Source organism: Mizuhopecten yessoensis, unplaced genomic scaffold (assembly GCF_002113885.1).
Source record: "Mizuhopecten yessoensis strain PY_sf001 unplaced genomic scaffold, ASM211388v2 scaffold10943, whole genome shotgun sequence".
Taxonomy (NCBI): domain Eukaryota; kingdom Metazoa; phylum Mollusca; class Bivalvia; order Pectinida; family Pectinidae; genus Mizuhopecten; species Mizuhopecten yessoensis.
The window spans coordinates 30,719-55,614 of NW_018408799.1; the positions used below are offsets into that span (position 1 = coordinate 30,719).

The 24,896-nt window shown below is 35.2% G+C and overlaps 1 protein-coding gene across 2 annotated transcripts in view; it reads right to left on the bottom strand.

Moving 5' to 3' along the window:
* Window positions 1-4,776: 4,776 nt before the first annotated feature.
* LOC110463907 overlaps window positions 4,777-24,896 on the bottom strand; it is a 22,178-nt gene continuing 2,058 nt past the window's right edge. The window contains exons 2-15 of one of the 2 annotated variants that reach the window (XM_021518842.1): window positions 22,527-22,799; window positions 19,920-20,037; window positions 18,050-18,228; window positions 17,606-17,754; window positions 16,130-16,277; window positions 15,640-15,743; window positions 14,798-15,050; window positions 13,952-14,085; window positions 13,299-13,458; window positions 12,302-12,469; window positions 12,049-12,201; window positions 10,777-10,900; window positions 8,219-8,278; window positions 4,777-5,288 (exon numbers count right to left, since the gene is read on the bottom strand). In XM_021518842.1, the coding sequence (XP_021374517.1) occupies window positions 8,236-8,278; window positions 10,777-10,900; window positions 12,049-12,201; window positions 12,302-12,469; window positions 13,299-13,458; window positions 13,952-14,085; window positions 14,798-15,050; window positions 15,640-15,743; window positions 16,130-16,277; window positions 17,606-17,754; window positions 18,050-18,228; window positions 19,920-20,037; window positions 22,527-22,799 (2,006 nt within the window). In that variant the 3' untranslated portion in view covers window positions 4,777-5,288; window positions 8,219-8,235. Of the gene's footprint in view, window positions 5,289-7,172; window positions 7,781-8,218; window positions 8,279-10,776; window positions 10,901-12,048; window positions 12,202-12,301; window positions 12,470-13,298; window positions 13,459-13,951; window positions 14,086-14,797; window positions 15,051-15,639; window positions 15,744-16,129; window positions 16,278-17,605; window positions 17,755-18,049; window positions 18,229-19,919; window positions 20,038-22,526; window positions 22,800-24,896 lie in introns of those variants that run through there. The other variant, XM_021518841.1, reaches the window with a different exon arrangement.

The following is a 24,896-nucleotide window of genomic DNA, read 5'->3' on the forward strand; positions in this document are numbered from 1 at the left end:
TTTTATATCGGAGTTATGTCCCCTTATATAATAAGATGGGCAAGGAGAGGTGGACAATGTTCACCTGATATATCCTAGAAAAAATGTGATATATGTAGTAAACACTTTATGTAATGATCATGAATATAAGCCAATCATACATAGATATATATTTGTATTAAAAAATATACTTTATTGTGTCCCAAAGTGCTACAAATAATTACTGTTTTTGCTAAATAATGTTGTTGTTTTTTTATGTGTGAAACATGAAAGTCTGAAAAACAAGTTTGTGGTTAAAGAATTTCTAGTGTCATACGCTTATGTATTTAAATGTTTTTGTCAATACTCTGATAGGTTTTAGACACAGAAGAATGTGTGAAATAAAAATAAATTTAAAGAAATATTTTGTGGTGGGAAAAAAAATTGGTGTCTGATTCCAATATATTTTAATATATATACAGTAATTGTCAACGCTCTGGATAGGTGCTTTAAGCACAGGAGAATCTTGAATGATATTTTTTCTGAGTTATTCCAATAAATTTATTAACCCATTCACACCTATGTAACTTTAGTACACTCTACCATGAATTGATCTGGATGAGTCCATTTTGGTCTATAGTGGTGAAAGGGTTAATATGTTGCCTAGATTGAAGCAGATGTAAACCAAGCAATACATCATTATCTTACGAAACTATAACAGATATTGACCGAGTCACAATCATTTCTGCTAGCCAAAAACCATGTATAGTAAAACCGTAATAAACTACCCCTCATTTTATTTGCCAACTTCATTGCCGATGCATTTCAAGGTCCTCTATTTTCTTTGTAAACAAGTCTGTCAGAAAGTTCTTTTGTTATATTGCCAAACCTCTTGAAAACGCCTAATTTTATCTGGAAAAATGATGGCAGTGGAACAAATCTTAACTTCAGTGTAAACTGAAAAGCTGCAATCTCATCCTTTGCAATTTGATATGTATTCATGTTGGATACCAGAACAATTTCTTTGCTTTTATGTGATATGCATTTTGATTTATTTATTTTTAAATTGCTGAAGTAAATCTTAATTCAAAAGCAAAAATTAGCAGGCAAAAACAAGTTTGAAAGCGCTTAGAATTTTATTGACGTTTTTGATATTTTAATCTATTGATAATATATGTACATACATTTAAAATATTACTTATACATTAGTCAGATTTACTCCCATTATTTGAGTTTTAGTCAATCTATATTTTATTTACTAGTGAGTTTGATAAGATCTTTATTATTTAGATTTCTGTGTGTGAAGTCCATATGTCACTACTGTAATCATGTATCGATATTAACATTTAGATGTGTGTGTAGCTCATTAAGATTTAAGTTTGTATAAATCCCATGTCAGCCCTCTACACGTTACAGATTTGTATTAAGATTTAAGTTTGTGTAGATCAAATGTCAGCCCTCTACATGTTACAGATTTGCATTAAGATTTAAGTTTGTGTAGATTAAATGTCAGCCCTGTCAACTTTACAGATTTGTATTAAGATTTAAGTTTGTGTAGATCAAATGTCAGCCCTCTACATGTTACGGATTTGTATTAAGATTTAAGTTTGTGTAGATCAAATGTCAGCCCTCTACATGTGACAGATTTGCATTAAGATTTAAGTTTGTGTAGATCAAATGTCAGCGCTCTACACGTTACAGATTTGTATTAAGGTTTAAGTTTGTGTAGATCAAATGTCAGCGCTCTACACGTTACAGATTTGTATTAAGATCTAAGTTTGTGTAGATCAAATGTCAGCCCTCTACATGTGACAGATTTGCATTAAGATTTAAGTTTGTGTAGATCAAATGTCAGCCCTCTACATGTTACAGATTTGTATTAAGATTTAAGTTTTTGTAGATTAAATGTCAGCCCTGTCAACTTTACAGATTTGTATTAAGATTTAAGTTTGTGTAGATTAAATGTCAGCCCTGTACACATCACAGATCTTTATTAAGATTGAGAATTGTATGGAACACATACCCAATAACACGTCTGTTTGTTTACAAGGCAATCCTGTTTGAGTTTTGATAGCTATAATCATTACTTGTGTTCATTCAGCTGACATATCCTGTCATGATTTATGATGAAAAGACAATTGAGTTTTTTATTCTGGAAAGTGCTTGCATTTTAGAGAATGTTCATAGAAATTATGCAACATATAGTGTGAGAGCTAAAACCACTGGTTCAGATTTGAAGTACTAGGACATGTAAATATGTAAATATGTAAAGCTTTGGCTCTCTGTGATGTCTAATCATATGCTGTACTATACTTTCTAATATAGTATAAATATAATCACTATATATAATCACTATATATGTATATATTAAAAAAATAAGTCATATGTTTTCGTGTGATCTGCATAATTACAAATACAAAACAGATCCAAATAGTCCATTGCGTGTTAACTTTGACCCATCATGGGTTCTTTTCATAGTCTAAATGGTCTACATGATATAGGCGTCACAAAATTCAGTGTTAAAATCAAATTTATTTACGACAACCTAGCCTACGTAATTGTATTATTTACGCAATGATATTAACAACTGTGTACATGTATAAATAGATACCTCGATACTAATGCATTAGTGAGCCTTAAACACATTTTAAATGATTTGATTTGAGTTATAAATTATCTAGCTGTCTGACTTTTTTGGAAAATGTCATTTATTTATGATGCATTTATGTGGTACATGTACGGAACTTTGTGAATTTTGTGACGTCATTTTTTAGAAGTTGACTGGCAACAGACTTTTTGGGTTTGATTTTCACGTTATATATATTGTGTGTACCATACTTTACATAAAATAAGCCAGAAACTCCTAATACTATTGTCAAAATGGTCTCCATTGTTAAATTGTTTTAAATTCACGAGATTATACGTACATTTATATCATTTAGGGACCATCTTTTATCAATCCAATTAAGTTTATATAGTTTAGGAGGAGTCTGCACATCATTTTATTAAAATATTAAAACAAATTATATTGTCTGTGATATTTTCTTAAATTCCTAGGTACCATCTTCTTAAGTTTTATCAGAGAACTGGATTTAAAAACATTTTGAAGACATGTTTGTGTCTTGAATCAAATATAAATAGCCATGAGGTACACGGACACGTACTAAACATTCCTTTTTATACGCCCGTCGAATGACGGGACGTATTATGTTTTCACGCGGGCGGACGGGCACACATTAGTTTCCGCTCAATAACTTGAGTAAATTTGAATGGTTTCATTTCAATCTTAATAGGATGGTTCATTGCTATGAAAGCTCGGACAAGTTTGATAACCAAAATTATTTGCCACTTATTTACGGAGTTATGGCCCTTTGTAGAATTGCCGAAACAGTTTCCGCTCAATAACTTGAGTAATTTTGAATGGATTAATTTCAAACTTGGTAGGAAAGTTCATTGCCATGAAAGGTCGGAAAAGCGGCACTTATGGCCCTTTGTTGCAAACTACTCATTTTACATCTGACTGGCCCTTTGTTGCAAACTACTCATTTTACATCTGACGGGCGTATCATGTACCGTTTCGCGGAACTCTTGTTATTGTTTATAATTTACCCATTCATTATTTCTAGATTTTCTTGAAAAATCGGGGCTACTAGTTAGCAAAGTTAGCACCTTATGTCAAAGTTGGAGTCAGACTTTTTGGTTGGTCCTGACGCCATTGCTTATTAAACTCGGCCAAATGTTGTTTGACAATGAATCATTTCCTGCTTTACTTGTCCAAGATATTCTCTGTCCCACCTCGGGTAAATGACAGATGACATGCTGAAAGAAACAACACTATAACGTCACGGGAACAATCAGATATGACGTCTTTATCAGCTCTCGGTGGACGAATTATGTTCAAATCAGGATAACAAATGCTGAAAACTATTGATTTTAAACGTTGCATTGGAAAGATGAGAGAAGACTTATTCTCAGACAACAACATATAAAAAGACGGGAAGTTGGCGGGAAAACCTGATGTCGCATGCTTTATGACGTCAAAATTATTCTGATTCCAACGTGGGCTGAACTTACTCAAGACAGAGACCTAAAGTAATTTAGGTCTCTGCTCCAGACTGCCAGTCTGATCTCAAAGGCAAGTCATCCAATCTTCAAACAGAAAAAGTTGAATATATATTTCTTAATAACCTATTCATTCAACTACAAATTCAAATATGCATGTTCCTATTATATTTGCTTTCTGTATCAAACAGATATCTTAAATCAAAGCTTTCGGCAACAAGCATATATATTTCATATTTTACCCACATTCCACTTCAATATATTTTGATTGATATTCAGTTGACTTATCAGCCCCAAAATCAACCCAAACAATATCATCGACACAGGAATCAGTAGAGACGTGTCCGTCCCATGTTTCGTTATGCAAAATGATACATTCATGTGCATTGAGGACATGTGCATGTAATCATGTAGTATAAATTGAATACTTTGGTCTTTATTCCTCTTTTGTGATACACTAAACAGTACATAAGTATGGGGTATACTGTACATTGTACCTCAATCACTAGCAAAAGATAAATGGTATGCTTTAGCAAATAACGCTACAGCCGAATTTGGATTGCCTGAGAATCTCAATAATAATGTACAACATTTGATAAAGCGCCCTATCTAGCTAACATAAGCCACTCTAAAGCACTTTACAGTTAATAGATATACAATTAATACAATAAGCATATACGTTAATCAATACAATTTTAAGGAATTCGCAGGATCTGCCTTATCAGGCGCTAGTAGTACTAGTACTATGCCACCTGGCTAATATATCCCTATGTGTGTATGCCTGCGTGTGTGCTGGAGATGTAATGTGTTCTGTTTGTAGTGGAACCGTGCTTTCAACGGCATCGTTGATAGTGCCACCTCACTTGAATGCTACATCACAGATACAGCAACATCCTCCCGATACCAAATTATACTCGACCTGGGTTGTTGGAGTTGTGTGGGCAGGAGTAAAACACTTTCTCTGAATATCCATGCTACGACGACTTCGGCCCCCTGCATGGAAGTTAACCACTCGACCAATCCGCCCATATATATATTCTTGTTCTACATGTCCATGCTGTTGTCCTCCCAGACACGTGTAGTACATTGCCATCCTATTACCCATTCGATAAAGCTATGAGAGGTGTTCATGGTCGAAGGTATCGAAAGGCTCCTTTTATAAATTGGAAGGTGAATTTCAACTTATTGATGGATTCTTTCGAAAATTCACCAGGCAATGGGCAAAACGACAGCATGCAGAGATGGATTAACTCTCCGAGTAAGAGCAGCTTGAAAACAAAATACAAATCACTATTACTTGATGCCCAAGCCACACTCAACGATTTGTACGATCAGTATATAATTTAGTCATTAGACAAAGTATTTCATAAAGCGATCCTTTGTTTCCGAATACTGTTATATTTCACCAATGAAACTCTATCAATACATTTTCGAAAGAGGAAATAATACTTAACCATGTTTCTGCAGTAAAACCTGTCCTAAATGCCGAACAATGATAAGGATTCTCAAACTTCTTTTTATCGCTGGCTCTGCTAGTTGTTCAACTAAAGCATTATCCCTACTTCTAAATATAATTATCAGTACCATTAACGCGATATACACAAGAACTGTAATCAATGGAAGGTGGATTTCGAGGAACTTTACATATATTTTGATCAATCTTGAGCACGTTTCCCTCAAAATTGTTTCTTCTGTCCAATAATTGCCTTTCGATTCTATCATATCATACCAAACCGACTGGACGGTCTTTTATTTTAAGGCTTCCTATGGGAACAAACTATGCTCTTCTTCATGACCAACTCGTTTTTGTTATAGTATAGCATAAAGCCTGATATAGGTATACCCATAGTGTTTATCAAAAGGAAGCAATGGTTTCGCTTTGTGCTATTGCCTGGGTTACATGGACTATACAGTCACTAAATAAAATGAAAATAATTTTAACATCGCTTCCATTTAATTCAAATCTTTTCCTATTATTTGCTAATATGTTTGATTACAATACATATCTAGTGAATAGAAACAAATATGCTTTAATTTCATAATCGATATTTCTATTGCAATCTTGGTACATCCAACAAACCTAAACCTTTAAATAATAAAAGGGAATAATGTGTATATCGAACAATAAATTATTCCGAACACAAAATATTAATCAATAATTTCATTTCGGGGGGAAAAAGAAACATTGTGTATAGAACAAAGATGATAACGTTTTCTACAAATTCAAATTGTTTTATTTCCTTAAGTCATCTGACGTCTCGGATACAGTGGATAGGTACAGTGCAACAAAAAATGAAACAACACGAATAGAGAATAGAGAAAATAAGGTGTATAAAGAATAAAAAAAATAAGGTATATATATAGGATAAAGAAAAAATAGTGTATACAGAGTGAAGAAAAATTAGGTGAATATAGGATAAAACACAAATTAAGCGAATTAAGAAAAAAATGTGTATACAGAATGAAGAAAAGTGATAATAGGATAAAGAAAAAATAGTGTATACAGAATGAAGAAATTAAGTGATAATAGGATAAAGAAATTACAGAATAAAGAAAGTAACGTAAATACAGAATGAAGAAAGTAAGGTGAATATATGATAAAGAAAAAATAGTGTATACAGAATGAAGAAAGTTAGGTGATAATAGGATAAAGAAATTACAGAATAAAGAAAATAACGTAAATACAGAATGAAGAAAGTAAGGTGAATATATGATAAAGAGAAAATAGTGTATACAGAATGAAGAAAGTTAGGTGAATATGGATAAAACAAATTAAGTGAATATAAAAAATAAGGTGTAAACAAAAAGAAGAAAATAGGGTGTTTACAAAGTGAAGAAAATAAGTGAATACAGAATAAAAAAATAAGGTGTATACAGAATATGGGAAATAAGGTGGATACAGAATATGGAAAATAAGGTGGATACAGAATATGGAAAATAAGGTGGATACAGGATAAAGAAAATAGAAAATAAAAGGTGCATAAAGAATAAAGAAATTAGGGTGAATGCAGAAAAAAATGAATATAGAATAAAGAAAATATGGTAAATACAGGTTTATATATAGAACGAATGTCATCAGATTATTAAGTCCGTATTACAAAGATACACGATATCATTTTTAAAATAAAATATACACAACTGCACTGTATACGTGTTGCGAAAATATAAATCAAATAGTGTGTTTTTCATATCTTGAACAGGTTTGTGTGTTATGAATAAACTAACCTAAACACGTGTTTTCTAAATTGCTTACAAAGGTTTGTATGTGTCTAAATATCTAAAATAAGTATGTGGATAAATATCTAAAATAAGTATGTGGATAAAAAATATAAATATCTAAAATAAGTATGTGACTTGAAAATCGCGTCTGGATTGAATTAGGTTTATATAATATATGTGTGTGTTGATAATTGCGTTTGATTTGAATTACGATTGTATGATGTATGTGTGTTGAAAATCGCGTCTGGATCGACGCTGGGAAACATTATTCATATCTTTGTTTACTTTCTGTACACATTAAAAATAATATGCACTTATCAAAGACTTTTTGGCTTACCGTTTAAAACAAAGGTAATCAAATAAACAAATTGCATTTGCATTGAGATACTGCGAGCAATGTAAAGAGTGGTAACAAAATGTCAAAATGTCATGGACGCATATTTTACCCTTGTGTTCTATATACGAAAATATTACAGTTTGTATATGAAATTAATGTAATTGAGATCCTCTGCAAATTTTATGCACCTTCCGGGAAACCTTTCTGAAATAGAAATAGAAAATAAAAACATGATACAGAACATAGTGGCTCCCAATCCTTCGTATGATTTCGCTACTGTAAACGTACTACATTTTGTAATTGACAGGTAGTAACATACCAGAAGTTTTAGTTATATTTCGAAAGCACATACTTATTATATTTTTTTTATAGTTTAATTCTGTATCAAATCAGTATGTCCGGACATAACGGACCCTTCGTTTATTACGTTTTTTCCAACATTTTATCCCCCTCGTTATATATACCATATCAACCATACGTACATAAAAAATATGTTGATTGTTCTTAAGTCGTATTTATAATGAAAACAAAACCCAGAAAAACTACTACAAAACCATATATTTCCAGTGAGGAAAAACAAACAGCAATCCTTAGTAACCAATCTATAGACGTATCACAGTCGACAAACATTAGTATGCTTACCTGATGATCCTGGGATGCTAGGATTTAAATTTGAGAACTTTTTTACGACGATTTTGATGTCTGAAAAATACGTTCAATGTTGTTTATTACACATAATGTTTTATAGATGATAAATACGATCTGTAAATATAGTAAAATGTAAAACAAATGGCTTCTCTATATTACACTTGCTGATAACCCCAACGTCATACAGTGGGAACGTTAAATCCGACAACACGCTATATATATCCTATATCCTGACGATAACGTTAAGGTACTGTACACAAGGATCCGTATCGTTTATGTCTAAGGTCACTACCGAATTGGACGTACTAAGAGAATTACACTCAATCCTAGTTATTACAGCAATCAGTAACACAGGGTCCAACTCTCCAGTCATAAATCCAACAGACCAATTTTCCAAGCAACTACTATGCAATCAAACATAATACAGCCACTAATCAAAATGTTCCACCCTCTCAAAACCAAACCAATGGTCTTACTGTCCAGCCACTTTAACCAATGGTCCTACTGTCCTACTGTGAAACCAATAAACCACCAATTGTCCTACTGTCCTACTGTGTAACCAATAAACCACCAATGGTCCTACTGTCCTACTGTGTAACCAATAAACCACCAATGGTCCTACTGTCCTACTCTGAAACTAATAAACAACCAATGGTCCTACAGTCCTACTGTGAAACTAATAAACCACCAATGGTCCTACTGTCCTACTGTGTAACCAATAAACCACCAATGGTCCTACTGTCCAGTCAAGCCCGTAAAGCAATGATCCTACAGTCCTTATGTTAAGCCAATAAACCACCAACGGTCCTACTGTCCAGCCACTAAAATTATCCTACTGTCAAGCAACTAAACCTATGATCCTACTGTCCAGTCACTTAACCAATAGTCCCACTGTCCAGTCACTTAACCAATAGTCCCACTGTCAAACCACTAAACGAATGGCCCCACTGTCCAGCCACTTTAACCAAAGTTCCGCAATCCAGTCACTTATGCTACAGCCTTAAAATCTAGTCACTGGCCAACAGTCTCCCTATCTAGCAACAATCCTTCTATTCATCCACTAAACCAGCAGTACAACTATCCGGCATTAAACCAATGATAAAAGTACTAAACGCCAATGGCCCTGGCCTACTGTTCCGCAACTTTAACAAAAGTTTCACTTATGCAACAGTCCCACTATCAAGTAGCTGAAAAATCAGTCGCCAAACTATCCAGCCATTAAGGCAATAGCCCATGAACCTGACCACTGATCCGACAAACNATGATCCTACTGTCCAGTCACTTAACCAATAGTCCCACTGTCCAGTCACTTAACCAATAGTCCCACTGTCAAACCACTTCTCAGCCCCTGAAGCAATAGTCCCAACATCTAGTCGCTAGTTCGACAGACCCACTTATCAGCCCCTGAAGCAATAGTCTCACCATAAAGTCGCTAATTCGACAACCCATTCCTAGGCCACTGAACCAATAGTCCCAACATCTAGTCGCTAGTTCGACAGACCCACTTATCAGCCCCTGAAGCAATAGTCTCACCATAAAGTCGCTAATTCGAAAGACCCATTCCTCAGCCACTGAACCAATAGTCCCACCATCCAGTCGCTAATTCGACAGTCCCATTCCTCAGCCACTGAACCAATAGTCCCACCATCCAATCGCTAATTCGAAAGACCCATTCCTCAGCCACTGAACCAATAGTCCCACCATCCAGTCGCTAATTCCACAGTCCCATTCCTCAACCACTGAACCAATAGTCCCACCACCTAGTCTTTAATTCGACAACCAATTCCTAGGCCACTGAACCAATAGTCCCACCATCCGATCGCTAATTCGACAGTCCCATTCCTCAGACACTGAACCAATAGTCCCACCACCTATTCGCTAATTCGACAGTCCCATTACTCAGCCACTGAAGAAACAGTCCCTTCACTTAGTCGCTAATTCGACAGACCCACTCCTCAGCCACTAAACCAATATTCCCACCATCCAGTCCCTAATTCGTCAGACCCACTCCTCAGCCACTGAACCAATAGTCCCAGCATTCAATCACTGATTCCCCAGTCCCATCCTTTAGACACTAAATTTGATTATCCCACTACACAACCACTAAAGTAACAATCCTGCTATTCAGCAGCTAGACAAATAGCCCTTCTATCCACCAACTGATCCATCAGTCCAACTCAGGAGTCTTATACCCAGCAAACACTGTCAAGAATATTATCAACAGTCAGGTCAATATCGTTTATTTGAGTGTCAAATACCACAATTACTTTGAAACATTTTTTAAATATACAGTTACATGACATAAAAGCAAAAAATTGCATACTGTAGCAGGGATCAATCATTTTATAAAATATACCGTTAAACAGTTATGGTATGTCATATATTGATAAGTTGATCAAACTTATCACAGATGGCAGTCAAGAGAGCAGGTGATTGGGGCAGCCAATCTATATCTCCATAACTGTTATATACATATGTAAAGTATAGACAACCACGACTGACGTGATGGAAGTAGTAAGGTAATGTTATCGTCCAAAAATGTTGAAACCCACCTGAAGTAACAAATTATTGAGAAGGCCACACATAAGATACACATGAGGATGACGGACACGATCAGACACAACGATAGCACGTCTCCTGTAAGGTGAGCTTTTCTTCCACACGTATCTTCAGTGTCTGCATGATAAATATCATCATCAGCTATAACGTGTACACAATATTTCAGTATTACATAGTATAACACAGTGTAATTTCTTATTTTTTCTTATCTGAATTGAAAATTACAACACAAATGATTGAGAGAGGGAATTTTTGTTGTCAACGTGATAAAAGAAATCTTGTAAACAATATTAAACGACGTTATTACCTATGTAATGGCTATCAATTTGGGGAAGGCATTATTTCTATTTTAATTAAGGGATTACTAAGATTATTTCCGGTTGTGCCGTATCTATGTAAGTGAACTTTTGAATTTTGATTGACAACTTTGCTATATGTTTTATTTAATTGTTTGTTTTTACATTTGGACAAAAAGTCAAAAGTGTACTTGATTTTATATAGGCATGTTAACCAATCAGAAGCGAGCATTGAAATACCAAGCCAGTTGTTCATACGGTCAGCTCATACAGCTTAGAAATGACCGTTAGATAAAGCAAAGTTCAATTATCTATATTTTTTAATCGAAGGTGTATAAGTTGAAAGTAAGTAAGTCCATATCTTTCATGGTTGCCTCATAACCAAGTTCCTCGCTGTTAGGCAACAAAGCAGAAAAAGCATTATAAAAATGGTAGCTGATCTCACATTCAAGTAGATATAACTCTGTGGCTACCTTAATAGTACTTGGAAACTTGACTACATTGGTTAGTTCTGTCCCTATCGAAATTACCAAAGTAATGAAAAAGTAAACAATTGTATTATATGTCTCAAAAAACCCACCTTATTTAATCAAAACAGATACGAAGCATTCCTGTTTTGCTTTGTAAACAATAAAGTTTAGTTAGGGAGCAGTTTTTGTAGAGTTGTCTTAAACTAAAGACTGTTTCTAATTGTTTACGTACCGTGACAGACAAAAAACGATGCACCAATTGTAATAACAAATGAAATAATGTGTGGTATTAGATGGAATATTAATTACTGTAAATATAGGAAAAGGTTTAAGCAATCCATAATAAAGACTCATCGTGTTTAACTTGAGTTGTTTGTCATAACCTGACAAACATGACCATTTCTGAAACAACACATTATTTCTATAAGCAATATCATAGTTAATAACAACAACATAGTGCATACAATTTATTTATCTCCCTGTTAAATGACTCGCTTACCTTTTTTGGCCAGTGTGACGTAGACCGTGTCGGAGAAAGGGCCTGGTTGAACGGAGGAAGAACTGCAGATTTGTACACAGTACATTCCGTCCGATTGTACATCGTTCATTAGGAACAGTGCAGATTGATTTGCAGGTATAGATGTGTTTTGTCCTGGTAGAGATATATTACAAAATGGATAATGAAAAAAAACCTTTCCTACATACAAAAGTACAAAACTACAATATTGGAAACATATGTGATCGCTACTTACCTTTATACGGTTTTTCATCTTTGTTTAATTCTTCATTAACTTTATACCATCTTATTGTATAACTGACGATAATTGGGGCGTTTTCTGAGCATGTCACGTGATTCCACGTCACCATCGCACGAGCGGGATCCTGAGAGCTGACCACGATACCGGAAGGGGGCGGTGGTACTACAATATATTGGGTATAATTAGATAATAAGTCAGTTGTGTCCAAGGGTGCATGTGCACGGTAGTCTTCAGTTACCAAGGGTATATATGCAAAGTGATTTTTTTCCTTCTTCTCTTGTTATAGAAACTTTTAGAATTACTCTTCTGTATTCTCTTCGATTTATTTTTTTGTGTTCATTTAAGGACGTGCCAGGTTTTGGAGGTGGAGGAAAGCCGGAGTTTCCGGAGAAAAAAACAACGACCTTCAGTCAGTACCTGGCAATTGTCCCACGTAGGTCTCAAACCCGCGACCCAGTACATAAACATAACGCGATTCGACATGTTAGCATAACCTGAATAATGCCGAAAAAGCGAATCACATTTCATGAGCATGTGGTACAGTTACACATAAGATTGCAAGAAAAAATATTGAACCAAGATCTGCAAAACATACATAAATAATAAGCAATATGATATGCAAACGAAGATGGAACTGGGTTAGTCACTGGTAAACACCAAACACATTGTGTAATAGTTCTAACCTGGCAGCCAGAGGGGATGAAAAGCATGAAGACCTAAAACAACTTTACTATCTCGGATGAAAAAAGCTGGAATGCAGCAAGTGTGTCTTGCAGAAGCAGATAAACCAAAGGTGTAAAATGTCATATTAATAGACACAGTTATAAAATATTACACAAATGAACCAATGTATGCTATGAAACAGAACTTTATGTAGAACTCTAATTGCTTAATTAACAAATTACCAGCATTTTGTATGTAGAACGCATGGAATATTGATGTACAGATGATATTTAAATTACAGTATGTGCACAATTAAATAATTGTATACCTGCGTTTTTATGATAAACACAGCTGACCAGATCAAAGCCACTTCCGAATTGTCCGAAGTCACTGGACACACCAAATAAGTACTCGGCTTCTTTGTCTTGGACAACCAAAGTAGTTTGACCCTCGTCAAGTTTGTCCACGTCAACAGACACGAGCTCCCTCTAAGCAATGTTCCATTAAACAAGAAAAGGGCTTAATGTCTGTGCTCTGTTATACATATTTACCAGCTTAAGCTCTATTAAACAGTTTGGTATTTCATTCTATGATATCTGCTACAACCAAATAACAAAAATATCTGTTTTAAAAGGACCTGAATACGAAAAGTTGTTTTTGCTCGACATTATTATAAGGACGTCTATTATTCGCATGTTTGTTAACAAAATAAACACAAATATATAAAAGAAAAAAAAAATGTCAAATCAATCTATGAACAATTGCAGGGATTTGTCGCAAATGAATGCCTTCACGTGCACTTATATAAGCACAACCTGTGGTCAATGTTTTCCTTCTCATATATCTCTCAATGTAAATGTCTTCTCTTTCTATCTCTCTCGACATCGATCTCGATCCGATCGATCAAAGAAAAGAGCAGAGAGGAAAAGAGAGGGGGGATTTGAATCTAAATGCAAATCTGCATTAATTGATAATACCTACCTTGCAGTGAGTTTTGTTTTTGCGTTGGCAGTAGTACACTGTGTAACCTGTCAGCCCGACTGCCTGTGAACCAGCCCAAGTCACCTTATAATCACCACCTGCTTCCTCCACACGCACAGTGGAAGGAGAGGTGCCTACAATTATAAAGAATAATATGTATACAAGAATTTTAAAAAGAAATGATGATAATAAAAATACACTTACCATTAGTGTACGTGTACGGTTTAAGTCAATGGTAAGAGTTACCAAACAATACATGTGTTCTTCCACAGATTCAACTCGTCCTCTTTCCCTTTATTAAAAAGTTTCGAAAATTTAACGTGGATAGCACAAGCCCCGTATAGACATGTTTTGACGTTGCATCATTTGCTAACTAACACGATCAACCTTGTCTTTCAGTAAACTTGCCTTCACCTTCAAACTACTTTAAGTATTCCCTTGTGGAGATGTAACAAGACTACCAGAAGGTGTAAGTACCTGCTCTTTTGTATGAGGCCTTCAATTTACCCTTTCATAATTGACTCTTCCAGATCAATGCATGGTAGAGTCTACTAAGGTTACATAGGGGTGAAAGGGTTAAGTTGTTAGATGAACGAAAGATATCCACACTGACACGTGTGATTGAATTTATAGGATTTGGTAATAGATATATTATGTTAAATATGCTATTACATTGCTCTATACAGCTATTCCGTCCTTCTAAGACTTGTCGGTGATGCAAGCGGCCAAAAAGGTGAACATCTAAATTGATCTAAACGTCTATTGAAACAGAAGGCTTACATGAAGTTTTACAGAGTTTGACCTCCTGAGATATATGTTTAATACTAGTCAGTGAGCAAACAATACCTTGTCTGGTAAAGAAGGGAATCCGCAGGTATGACCAAGTCTTTGACAACCCTTTCTCTGTTGCCGCCTGTAGCGTGATGACATAGGTAGCGTTGCACTTCAGTCTCAGTATACCCGACAACGAGGTACCCGGGAAATAGACCTCTGTGTGGTAAGCTGTTACATTGATTTCGTTCTCATTCGCTGTTTTCGCCTCCGAGAACTTCACAGTGTAACGAACGATATCACCACGGGCTTGTTTCCTTTGTATTTTCTGCAGTAGATTGATTAGAATTAACACCAATACGAAAGTTCTCAAACAAACAGTGAAGGTATCTCATTTAGCAGACGACAACCAAATATATACAGTGACGCCATTTTATTTTACATGCGACTATAAAACAATAGGCAATGGTGCAAATTCATCTTCCATACGACTGCCGTATTATGTAAGCAATGCATGTTGTTTTGACCCAGGAGTATATGAAGGTTTCTGGTTGATACGGGGTAGGAAATGGGAAAAGGGATATGGATAACCTTATTAAACACTATACGTTGTAAACAATTTAGTACAATGCCATATTATTATTTAGCTTTGTCACAAAACGACTGTAACTGAGGTGCCATTTTGTCTGAGATGATTTTAGTTAAAAGGATATGGCGATTGCCGAGGAATACGGCGCGTGCATGCGGATATGCGTCAGTTCATGACCTATTAACACCAAGCTGTATAACGCATAAAAAATAACCAAAATATCACGGACAAGAATTCGATTACAACTTATTTCCAACCTAAGTGTATCATATAAAAAAATTAAATCGAAAAGTCAGACTATTGTGAAGATTCAAGTTCAATACCCCACCTTCCAGTATATCGTGACGTCATGATATCCATTTTGGTCAAGCAAACAACTGACGCTAGTTCGATGATACGCCCCCTTGCGGAGAACCGGAGCCGTAAGTGGAACTGTGTGTAAAAGAAAACGTATGCGATACACATTACATTGAAGACTTAGTGTATCATATAAACTATTAATGACACATTTATCGTTGACATGCGGTGTTTTGTTTTAAGTGATGTTTTTAAGGTAATCTTACCATAATCAAAAATGACGTTTTGGGTGCTGGGAAAATATCATAAATTTGTTGAAAAGTTTAGCTTTGAAATTACTACAGGGAACACATTTTGATATAAACAGTAAAATATAGTCGAACAGTTCAGCATGAGTGGAGATTGTTACAGTAACTTAAACCATAGGTATACCAAAGCGACTTCTCCATGTTGACGACGTGCAAGTGTTTCTTGTTTTCATAACTATTAGTTACACAGGGGTTATGACCCATTGTTCTTACCGTCTTGGTCAGTTTTGACCGATATGGTGAAAGGGTCACTGTAGAAGGGAGACTTGACCGCTCTCACGTCCACGGTATACGTATAAAGGGTGTCGGGGTCGAGATCGCAAACCATCAAACCCCCATCACCATCGTCATGGACCAATTCCTGTATTATGAAAGACAATCCAACATAACCTCAACGTTAACACTACAAAATCTATATGATTTTAAATTAAAAAATATGTCTATAAAAAGGGGAAATTCTGATAACGAAAATTTTTAAAAAATAGAGAGGGAAAACATTAAAAAATAAAATTAAAAAAAATGTACAATGATGAATGGCTCGGTGCCAAGCACCATATTGATCTATACGATATAGAACAGGGAAAATAATAATAATAAATTAACAATATCTTTATGAATTGTAATGTCTTATTATCATAATTCTAATTATTAGACAACCAAAGTGAAGAGCCAACTCTGAGTACAAAAAGAAATAATTTTAAATTAACCAGTACTCCTCTAACTTTTAAAATTCATCAATCAGGGAGCTTTTACTCAAGCCCCACTCTGTTTCAACATTAATTAAATCCAATTTGGATTGACCCCTCGCATCACCGATGAGCAGTGTAATTCATTTTTGGCTTACCGTACCTATTACCAAATTTTAAAAGATGCAATCACCTTTATGTGTGTTACGCTCCAGAAAGGTCTGGCTAGGGAAATAAAGCTGAACGTGCTCATATAGGTCGTACGACCAAAACATGTCTTCAATGTCCGGAATAAAATATCTTTCGTTAAGTTTTCCTAGCCCATTTGCATGCGACACATACTGCTGAATCTTGGTAGTAAAACCACCTCTTTTTTTACATCGAAACAGAATGGTAAGCCAATCTGTTTTCGAGCCACACTGTATTCGCTTCCTCTCTCTGTTTTACGATCTTTACAAGAGTACTCTACTAAAACTGCTCCTGATGACATTTGTAAACTAGCTTAGAGACTTGAAAAGTTCATTGGGGAAGTAGTACAAGTTCGACTCTTTAAGTCTGTTCTAGCTGATAGTCAAGACTCTCTGGTAACGCGGAGTTTTATGAAAGTGGAATTTGCCAACAAGGGGATCGATGCCATTAACATCAGTTACATCCTACATCAAAGGTCCGTCCAAGGTAACATACCACCGAAACAAAAGTACACCGTTAACTCCTTACAGTTAATCTTAACCAAGTGATTCCCAACTCTTCAATCACAAGCAATCGGCACAGCTGATTTAAGATGACCTTAGAATAACTCATTCTTCAGCATGTTCTTGCTCCACCTTATTGTATTTGTACAAAACGAATGTGTGGTGTTTATCAGCTTCAAGAGAGGGATCAATTTATAATGAAAGACACGTGACAATAATTGACTTATTTTTAAAGTCATATTGAATCATAGTAAATCAAACATAAACCTGCCCTACGTGGGGGCGGATATCTTGACTACATATTTCCCTACCTCGTGTTGTAAGGCCGAGGACCAGTACCGGACTCGAAACTGTTTCTTTCTCGAGCGACTGATAAAGACGTCATATATCCAGGTCAGCTGAACACACGAGCTGTCGTTTGTATACTTGTAACCAAACCTGTCTACTTTATTAGGTTTCGCTGAAATAAGAAAACATGAAACAATGTGCTCTTATAGTACGCCCATTCGTAACACCTCGGGCGATTCGGTAATCTTTGATGAAAGGAACTGTAATCGGGGCGAGGTGTTCAAAATGACATTGCGCCGTTTGTATACACAAATTGCTGTTCCCATGTACGAACATATTTACCTTTTTACTTAATAAAATATTGCTTGAAAAAGATAAATCGAGAAAGAAATTTAACTGTTACACTTTCTTACAACACAAAAAAAAAATTCGTCATGTGAAAATATGATATACTTAAAATGACGTACCATTTTCGGCCGGGATTTTTGTAATATAAGGACCGATGGCGGACACTTTACGTCTGGTGTTGGTTACATTGACTTTGAAGTACCATTCTGATGTATCCAGGGAGACACCTGATGGATCGAAGGTGCATGACGTCATGTCTACGCTCATATTGGGACACTGGCCGGTCACGCCATTATACCTGCATTAATAGTGCAACATGATAGGTCGTTGAATATCTCATCAATTTGTATCGCGATTCCCTAATGGTAACAGACATCTAGCGGGAAGGGAGGTAAGAAAACAAAACCTGAGAACACCATCATCCTACAATAATACTACTACTATATAAAATGGCTAAAACCAGCACCATGAACCTAGTGGCTTCTTCGCCATGTGTTTCAGGTGAGCAAGATCAATCATTGTCTTTGATACCACATTTCAAGTTATTCTTTTGATCGCTGGAAACTACAATCTACTAAAAGCAAGTACTACAAAAAATGATTAATAAATATCCATTTATGCGGCTTTCAACGGCCTACGAGTACATTCAACAACCAATATCATGCATTTACCGGATGCGACATCACGTCCTACTTATCACACCATATTACATAACACACCAGAGGTCAAAATGGAAAAGTAACAACAAATGCTTAGAAGCTTTGAAATATTACACTCAGAAAGGAGACCATTCGATCTTAAAACGTGAGATTACATAATAGATAATATGCAATAATGATACTGTTGATTCGGAAAGACAAATACGGATCACTCAGGTTGAGAAACCACATGTAACACAGTACAGTGATACGACGTTGTGTATTTGATTACGTATATCGGTGAATCCACGATTACATAGATATGAGCTGATAGTCACAACTGACCACCTATGAACGTACCAATAGATTATAATCGGGTATAAATATAACCTAGAAAGGAGATAAGGGGAGACGAACAAGGGACGGGAGAGAAGGGACTAGAAGTGCTAGGGACGTTTAATACCAACGACAGAGACCGATCCCAACACGTAGATGGTTACTCAAGACAACAGCCAAAGTAGAAAGCAAATGAGTCCAGTTCCCGAGAGCCATCCCTGATACTCCATGGGTTACTTTCACTTTCGCTCTCTACACCCCTGGAATATGTAATGGTAAAATCGAAGGCTCTGTATGCGAACAAAAGGTTTTATTTTACCTTACACCAATCAAATAGCTGGTTGCGTGCCTTCAATTTTGTTATGACATGCACATATCCCAGGGGGTGTAGAGAGCGTCAGTGAGTGTAACTCCTAGATTATCGAGGATATCCGAAAGTTGTCAGGGAGTGTTTTTGTGTACATGCCGAATACGCTTGTTTGAGTTATTGTCAATTTCAGATTTTGACCTATGACGTCATGGCGCATAAAAATATGTCGGGCTAATTTTGCTTATTAACAATGTGTGAATAGCCGTAAACAGAACGAAGATAATACGTTTAGGGGTCATCACCTGTCTAGTTATACCCTGAACACGACAGCTAGGCGTCTCACACTGTCAAATAAGTCTGGCGTGATACAAATGCCAAAGAGACACCAATAATAAGAGTTTATCGTTTGTAAACAAGAGGAATAAAGAAACATATCGTCTGTAGTTTGAATCCAGATTGGTCTGTAGGCGAAGGTTCGACTTCCTTCGTCTCCTATATAGGTACTTGAAACGTTTGTACAGAAAAAGTTCTTCTAGAGGCAGCACTTAATAAAATTAACATTTGTCTATGTCACATTTAATGTCATGTGTGAAATGATATTATTCCTTGTTCTCGTTATACGTTATTTGTTGATAAAGTAAACAATGATTCGAGGTATACCTTCGAAAGTAACCACTGTTTACAGAATGATAACCCTCAACTCACCACTGTAGCTGGACCTCAATATTCCTCATATTGTAGGCGGGAAGTTCCCAGCTACACTTTAGTCCGTCCTTCCAGTTATACCAAATACACTGAAGTTCTGTCACCTCTTGTGGTTCATCTGGAATTCAAATCAAATTTGACTCAGAATTGATCCTATCGCCGGAATGAAACGAATTATTATTGATGGAAACTACACTTTCAAATCAGATACTTTCGTGGGTCCCAAATTTCGTCGTTTTGTTAAAGTTAACACCATTTCGTGGGTACATGAATTCGTGGATTGCTAGTACCTAATAAAGCTGGCAGTATAATAATAGTACAAGAAATACTTTCATGTCAAACCTGTAGTTACTTCGTGGACTTAAGAATTTGTGGATGAAGAGTTCCAATTGAATCGCCGAAATTAAAAACCCACGAACATTAGTGGTTTTACAGTGTTTGGTTTTGATATCATTGAACAGCACAGCAACCAAATAATGTAATACAGAGATAACTAACACATGACTCTCTGATATTGCAAAGGTCAAGTGTAAACATGTGTCTACCTTTTGCTTGAACTTAAACCATTAAAACGTAAAACACAAATACTTGTCAACAGGTTTTATCACTGTGTGCTGGGTTTGATTATATGACAATACCAGATAAATGGCATTCATTTCTTCGATGTCACCAGCAAGGTGAAAAATACACTCAACGTATTGGAAAATACGTGGGTCGTGTTATAAAGAAAACACTAGCTGTAGGAATTCGATATAACTTATTGCATTTTCTTAAAGGTGTTTTGATGGTACGACAATGTTTTGAGCTTTTGTCAAAATCAGTTGATACTTTATCTAGAAAATGTTTAAGAGCATATAATTTATTTATAGAAAAGATAAGATAATATATATATATATAAATATAATGACCGACTAAAAACAACTTGTTTTCACACTTTACAGGGCCCTTCAGATTTGAGCCCCGTAGAGGGTGGAAGCAGCTTGTTTTTTTAAAGTCGGTCGTTAGATGTTTTTTTTGTCTATACTTACTTACTTCACGTGGACATTTGATGTTTTTTTATTATCTATTTAAGACCTATCTCAAGCATTGATAGAAACAACCCGTTGAACGGAGGTGCAACGAGTAATTAGATCCAATCCGTTCACGACACACCATATCTACATGTACTTCACGTTATGCATGAGCGAATGTGTGGCGAGAAAGGAAGAACAAAAGGGCAGAAAATACTTACTTATATATAGTTCTTTTGTCTTTTTGTTGTTGTTTTTGTTTAAAGATATTTTGGACTAAGAGAGAAGGGTGTTATTTTTTTAGACTACAAAGCAGAAAGAGAGAGGTAGTAGTTTGACTTTTAAGATATTCATCTAATGATAGAGAAATTATTGTTGATAAATGAATTACAAGAAATTATAACTATAAACGCGTTAGTAAGCACCTATTTGGAAATTTGACAGTTCGGTGCCTGTAGCCTTACAAAGCAAAAATTGTACGCCCATTTTGCCAGTTCACGAATCAGCTGTGGTACCAAAGATCAAATGATAAATGCAGATCGTGTGCGAAGTGTTCCAAAACGTATGTAGAGGAACAGAAAAATAACGATGCCTATAAAACCAGTTATTAACGATATAGCTTTACTTTTGGCACAGATAAAACGGGTTTTTCACGATAACCGTGCCAGAAATATTCCAGCTGCAAGGTTATGGCCAACCTAGAGGACTGATAGTCCATTTATCATTGTTGATAACCTAATTAAAGGGAGATATTTTTTTCAAATTTTAACGCAAGAACATGTTTTAAAATATGAATGTAAATTGTTCCGATAACGTGAATCTGCGAAAACATAAGTAATTATTTCATTGCCAAGTTTTAATAGACAGGAAGAATGTTTTTATAGGACGTTCCGTTTGTTTGTTTTAATTTGTTAGTTGTGTAAAATGTATAAGCCAGTTACACTAGTTTGATTTTGTATGCTAGTCTTGCTATTAGTAACATAATGTACATTGGTTATGACTTAGTTCCGTTAGTTTAAGTAGTTATAGTGTAGGTGGGTTATNTTTTTTTTTTTTTTTTTTTTTTTTTTTTTTTTTTTCAATAGTTCAAAAAACAGTACGGCAATTTAAATTTTGATTGTATAAGTTTATTGGTATTATTAGCCCTAGCGCCATTAATCTGATTAATCACTTCTGTCCGTTAATTTACTAAAGTAGTTGTGTTTATTATAATGTTAACATTCTCCTGGTTGAATTTATATAGTGCATTAATTTAGATAGTTCCGTTAGTTTAGTTAGATAATCATGTTAGTTTTATTAGTAAGTTACAAAGAGATTTCATTAGTCATTAATTAGATTTAAAACCTGGCACGTCCTTAAATGACCATAGCTGTTAATAGACCGTAAAACACAAACAAATTATTAGTCAGTTCCATTAATTTACCATCACGGTAAGAATAGTAAGTTTGCATAGTTAGTTTTGTTATTTCGTTTAATTCCATTAATTTCTTAAACTAAAATTTAAAATAAGTTCCATCAGTTTACTAAAATAATTAGTTTATTTAGTTTTGTATAGCAATAATTTTCTTTCAAGTGTGACTTACACATTGGTACTTACAGTCAACCTCCAACTGCTGTCCTCCGACAAGTCCCATTACACCACTGATGTCCCTACGGTGGCAATAGTAATTTCCAGCATCGGTTAACTCCGCCACTTTCCGGAATGTCAAGGTTCCATTGTCAACAACCTCGTGGTAGCTCTGATTCACTGGTGTGTGTTCGTGTATGAAGTAGAGCGTGGAAGAGTTACTGTCATCGTTTGGTGATGTCAGGGTACAATTTATTACCAGGGTTTCATTGACGAATACCAAAGGGTCGTCTGGACTAACATCTAATTAACAAATAGAAGAAGTAAATAAAAGATCATGTGATTGCGCAATCAAACATCATGATATTGACCCTTAGGCTGATTAGACTATGGATTTCTTAACCACTGGTGAACGACCTATTTTTCTAGATTTATTAGAAATCCTTTTATCGACAAACCTTATCTCACCTGATTTCTCACGCATTGTTGTACAGATTCATAATTTCTCTGTTGTTATTCAGTGCACCCTTGGTTGTCGTTATTCATTTATGTGTCGCCTTTTAATTGTGATTGTGTCATCAATTGTTTACGATATTTTCCCTTTTATTTATGCCTCCTTAAAATGTTTGTAATTTCGTAAAACTATTCTAATAACTTCTCTGGATTGCGCGAAAATAAATTGTATTTTTTTAATTCCAAATAAAAGTCGTTAGCTTCGAATAAATACATTTTTCCGTTAAACATCGCGAAAATCAGAACGAAAAATATATGTCATGTATTCTTAATCTCACTTTGAAAAAACATGCTAAAAAGAATGGAGATTACGACTAAATAAACAAAACAAAACTAAAGTGTTTTAACATGGCGGTATCTTCTATTCATAGTCATTAGCTGTTACAGTAATGACATCGAAATAAGCAAGATATATTAATGAGCATTATCAAAACAGTTATGTTCATGGCCAAGTGTGCGTAGGAGCGTGCGTGCGTGCTTGCGTCCTCCTTATGTCATCGTTACATCTACGGCCATAAGTAGACGGAATCAAATTTACTTGTACAACAAACAAAATAATACAAACAAAATACCTCTGGGTTGTGTACCGTGCCACAGTGTGATACAATGTATCTGCTGTTTTTCTATTACGTGTTAAGTCACCCGATACGGGTATGTGTTTAAAGCACCTTGTTGTAACATTTATATTAGCACGTTAAAAGTTTATTATAAGGACTGAAAAAATGGTTCCAACAGCATCTTATATTCCATTCTAATTTATATGATCATATGACAAAAATACCCATTTTGAATCTTTTAAAACCCGTTTGATTAATGGCAAAGGTATTGATCACTCTTCGAACTAGAAGGGGAAAAACACGTGAACGTATGCACATTTCACATTATTTTCTCAAAAATCTTTATTACATAACATTTATTAATACTATACGTATCGATTTTTTATATCATGCTTTGACAAACACTTTAGATAAAATCACCGAACCCCTTTCTTTTCATCTTTAAACCGCTTTATATACAATAGTAACAAACACTTTAAATAAATTCACCGAACCCCTTTCTTTTGACACTTCATGTTGAAAGTTACAAATAATAAATATTAAAAACATTGTACAGGTTGTCAAATCGGGAATATTCGTAAGTGCGCCAAGTGGTTTGTTGTTATCGCCTAAGTTCTTTTAAAAACGTTTTGTTACTTGGACTTGATATATATATACGTGACGGATCTCGATAAGAAAGCAGGACACGCTTACTCTTCTGAAACCCTTGGTCTTCCTTTTCTCTTTCAAAGGTCACCATGTAAATCTTTATTTTGTGCAATTCCCCAATAATTTCTTTGATTTTGTTTTTTGAATTAAGCTTTTGTTTACATTTCAGTATTAAAATACAGTCAAATGAGAGGAAACTATAAACTTTTATACCTTGAAAATGTACGACTTCAAACTGTCATAGATGATGTAATATTAAAGGTTATTTCAACTAGAGAGTACCGTAATACATTACAGCGGCAAGGTTGTCAGACTTTGGGAAAGATATGTCAATAGCAATCAGACACCTTGTATCGTTAAATATTTGCTAGAAATACAAGGTAGGAATACCCCATCTAGATTGGACCAACTGTCATAGGAGACACGTCTAAAAGCTAATTAAGTGGTAGGTATCAAATTCGATATTTAAAGTAATTTGCAACACTTACATTAAATAGCGTAGACAGTGTGGAACTCAATTCGTTTCAATTAGTTTATTCTAATTAAGCCTTACTACTTATAAGATACAAAACACAATATAAATACATATTACCAGGTTAAACAGAGTAATGATGTACAGGAGAGTGATAATTGTATATAATCGTATCACACACACACACACACACACACACACACACACACA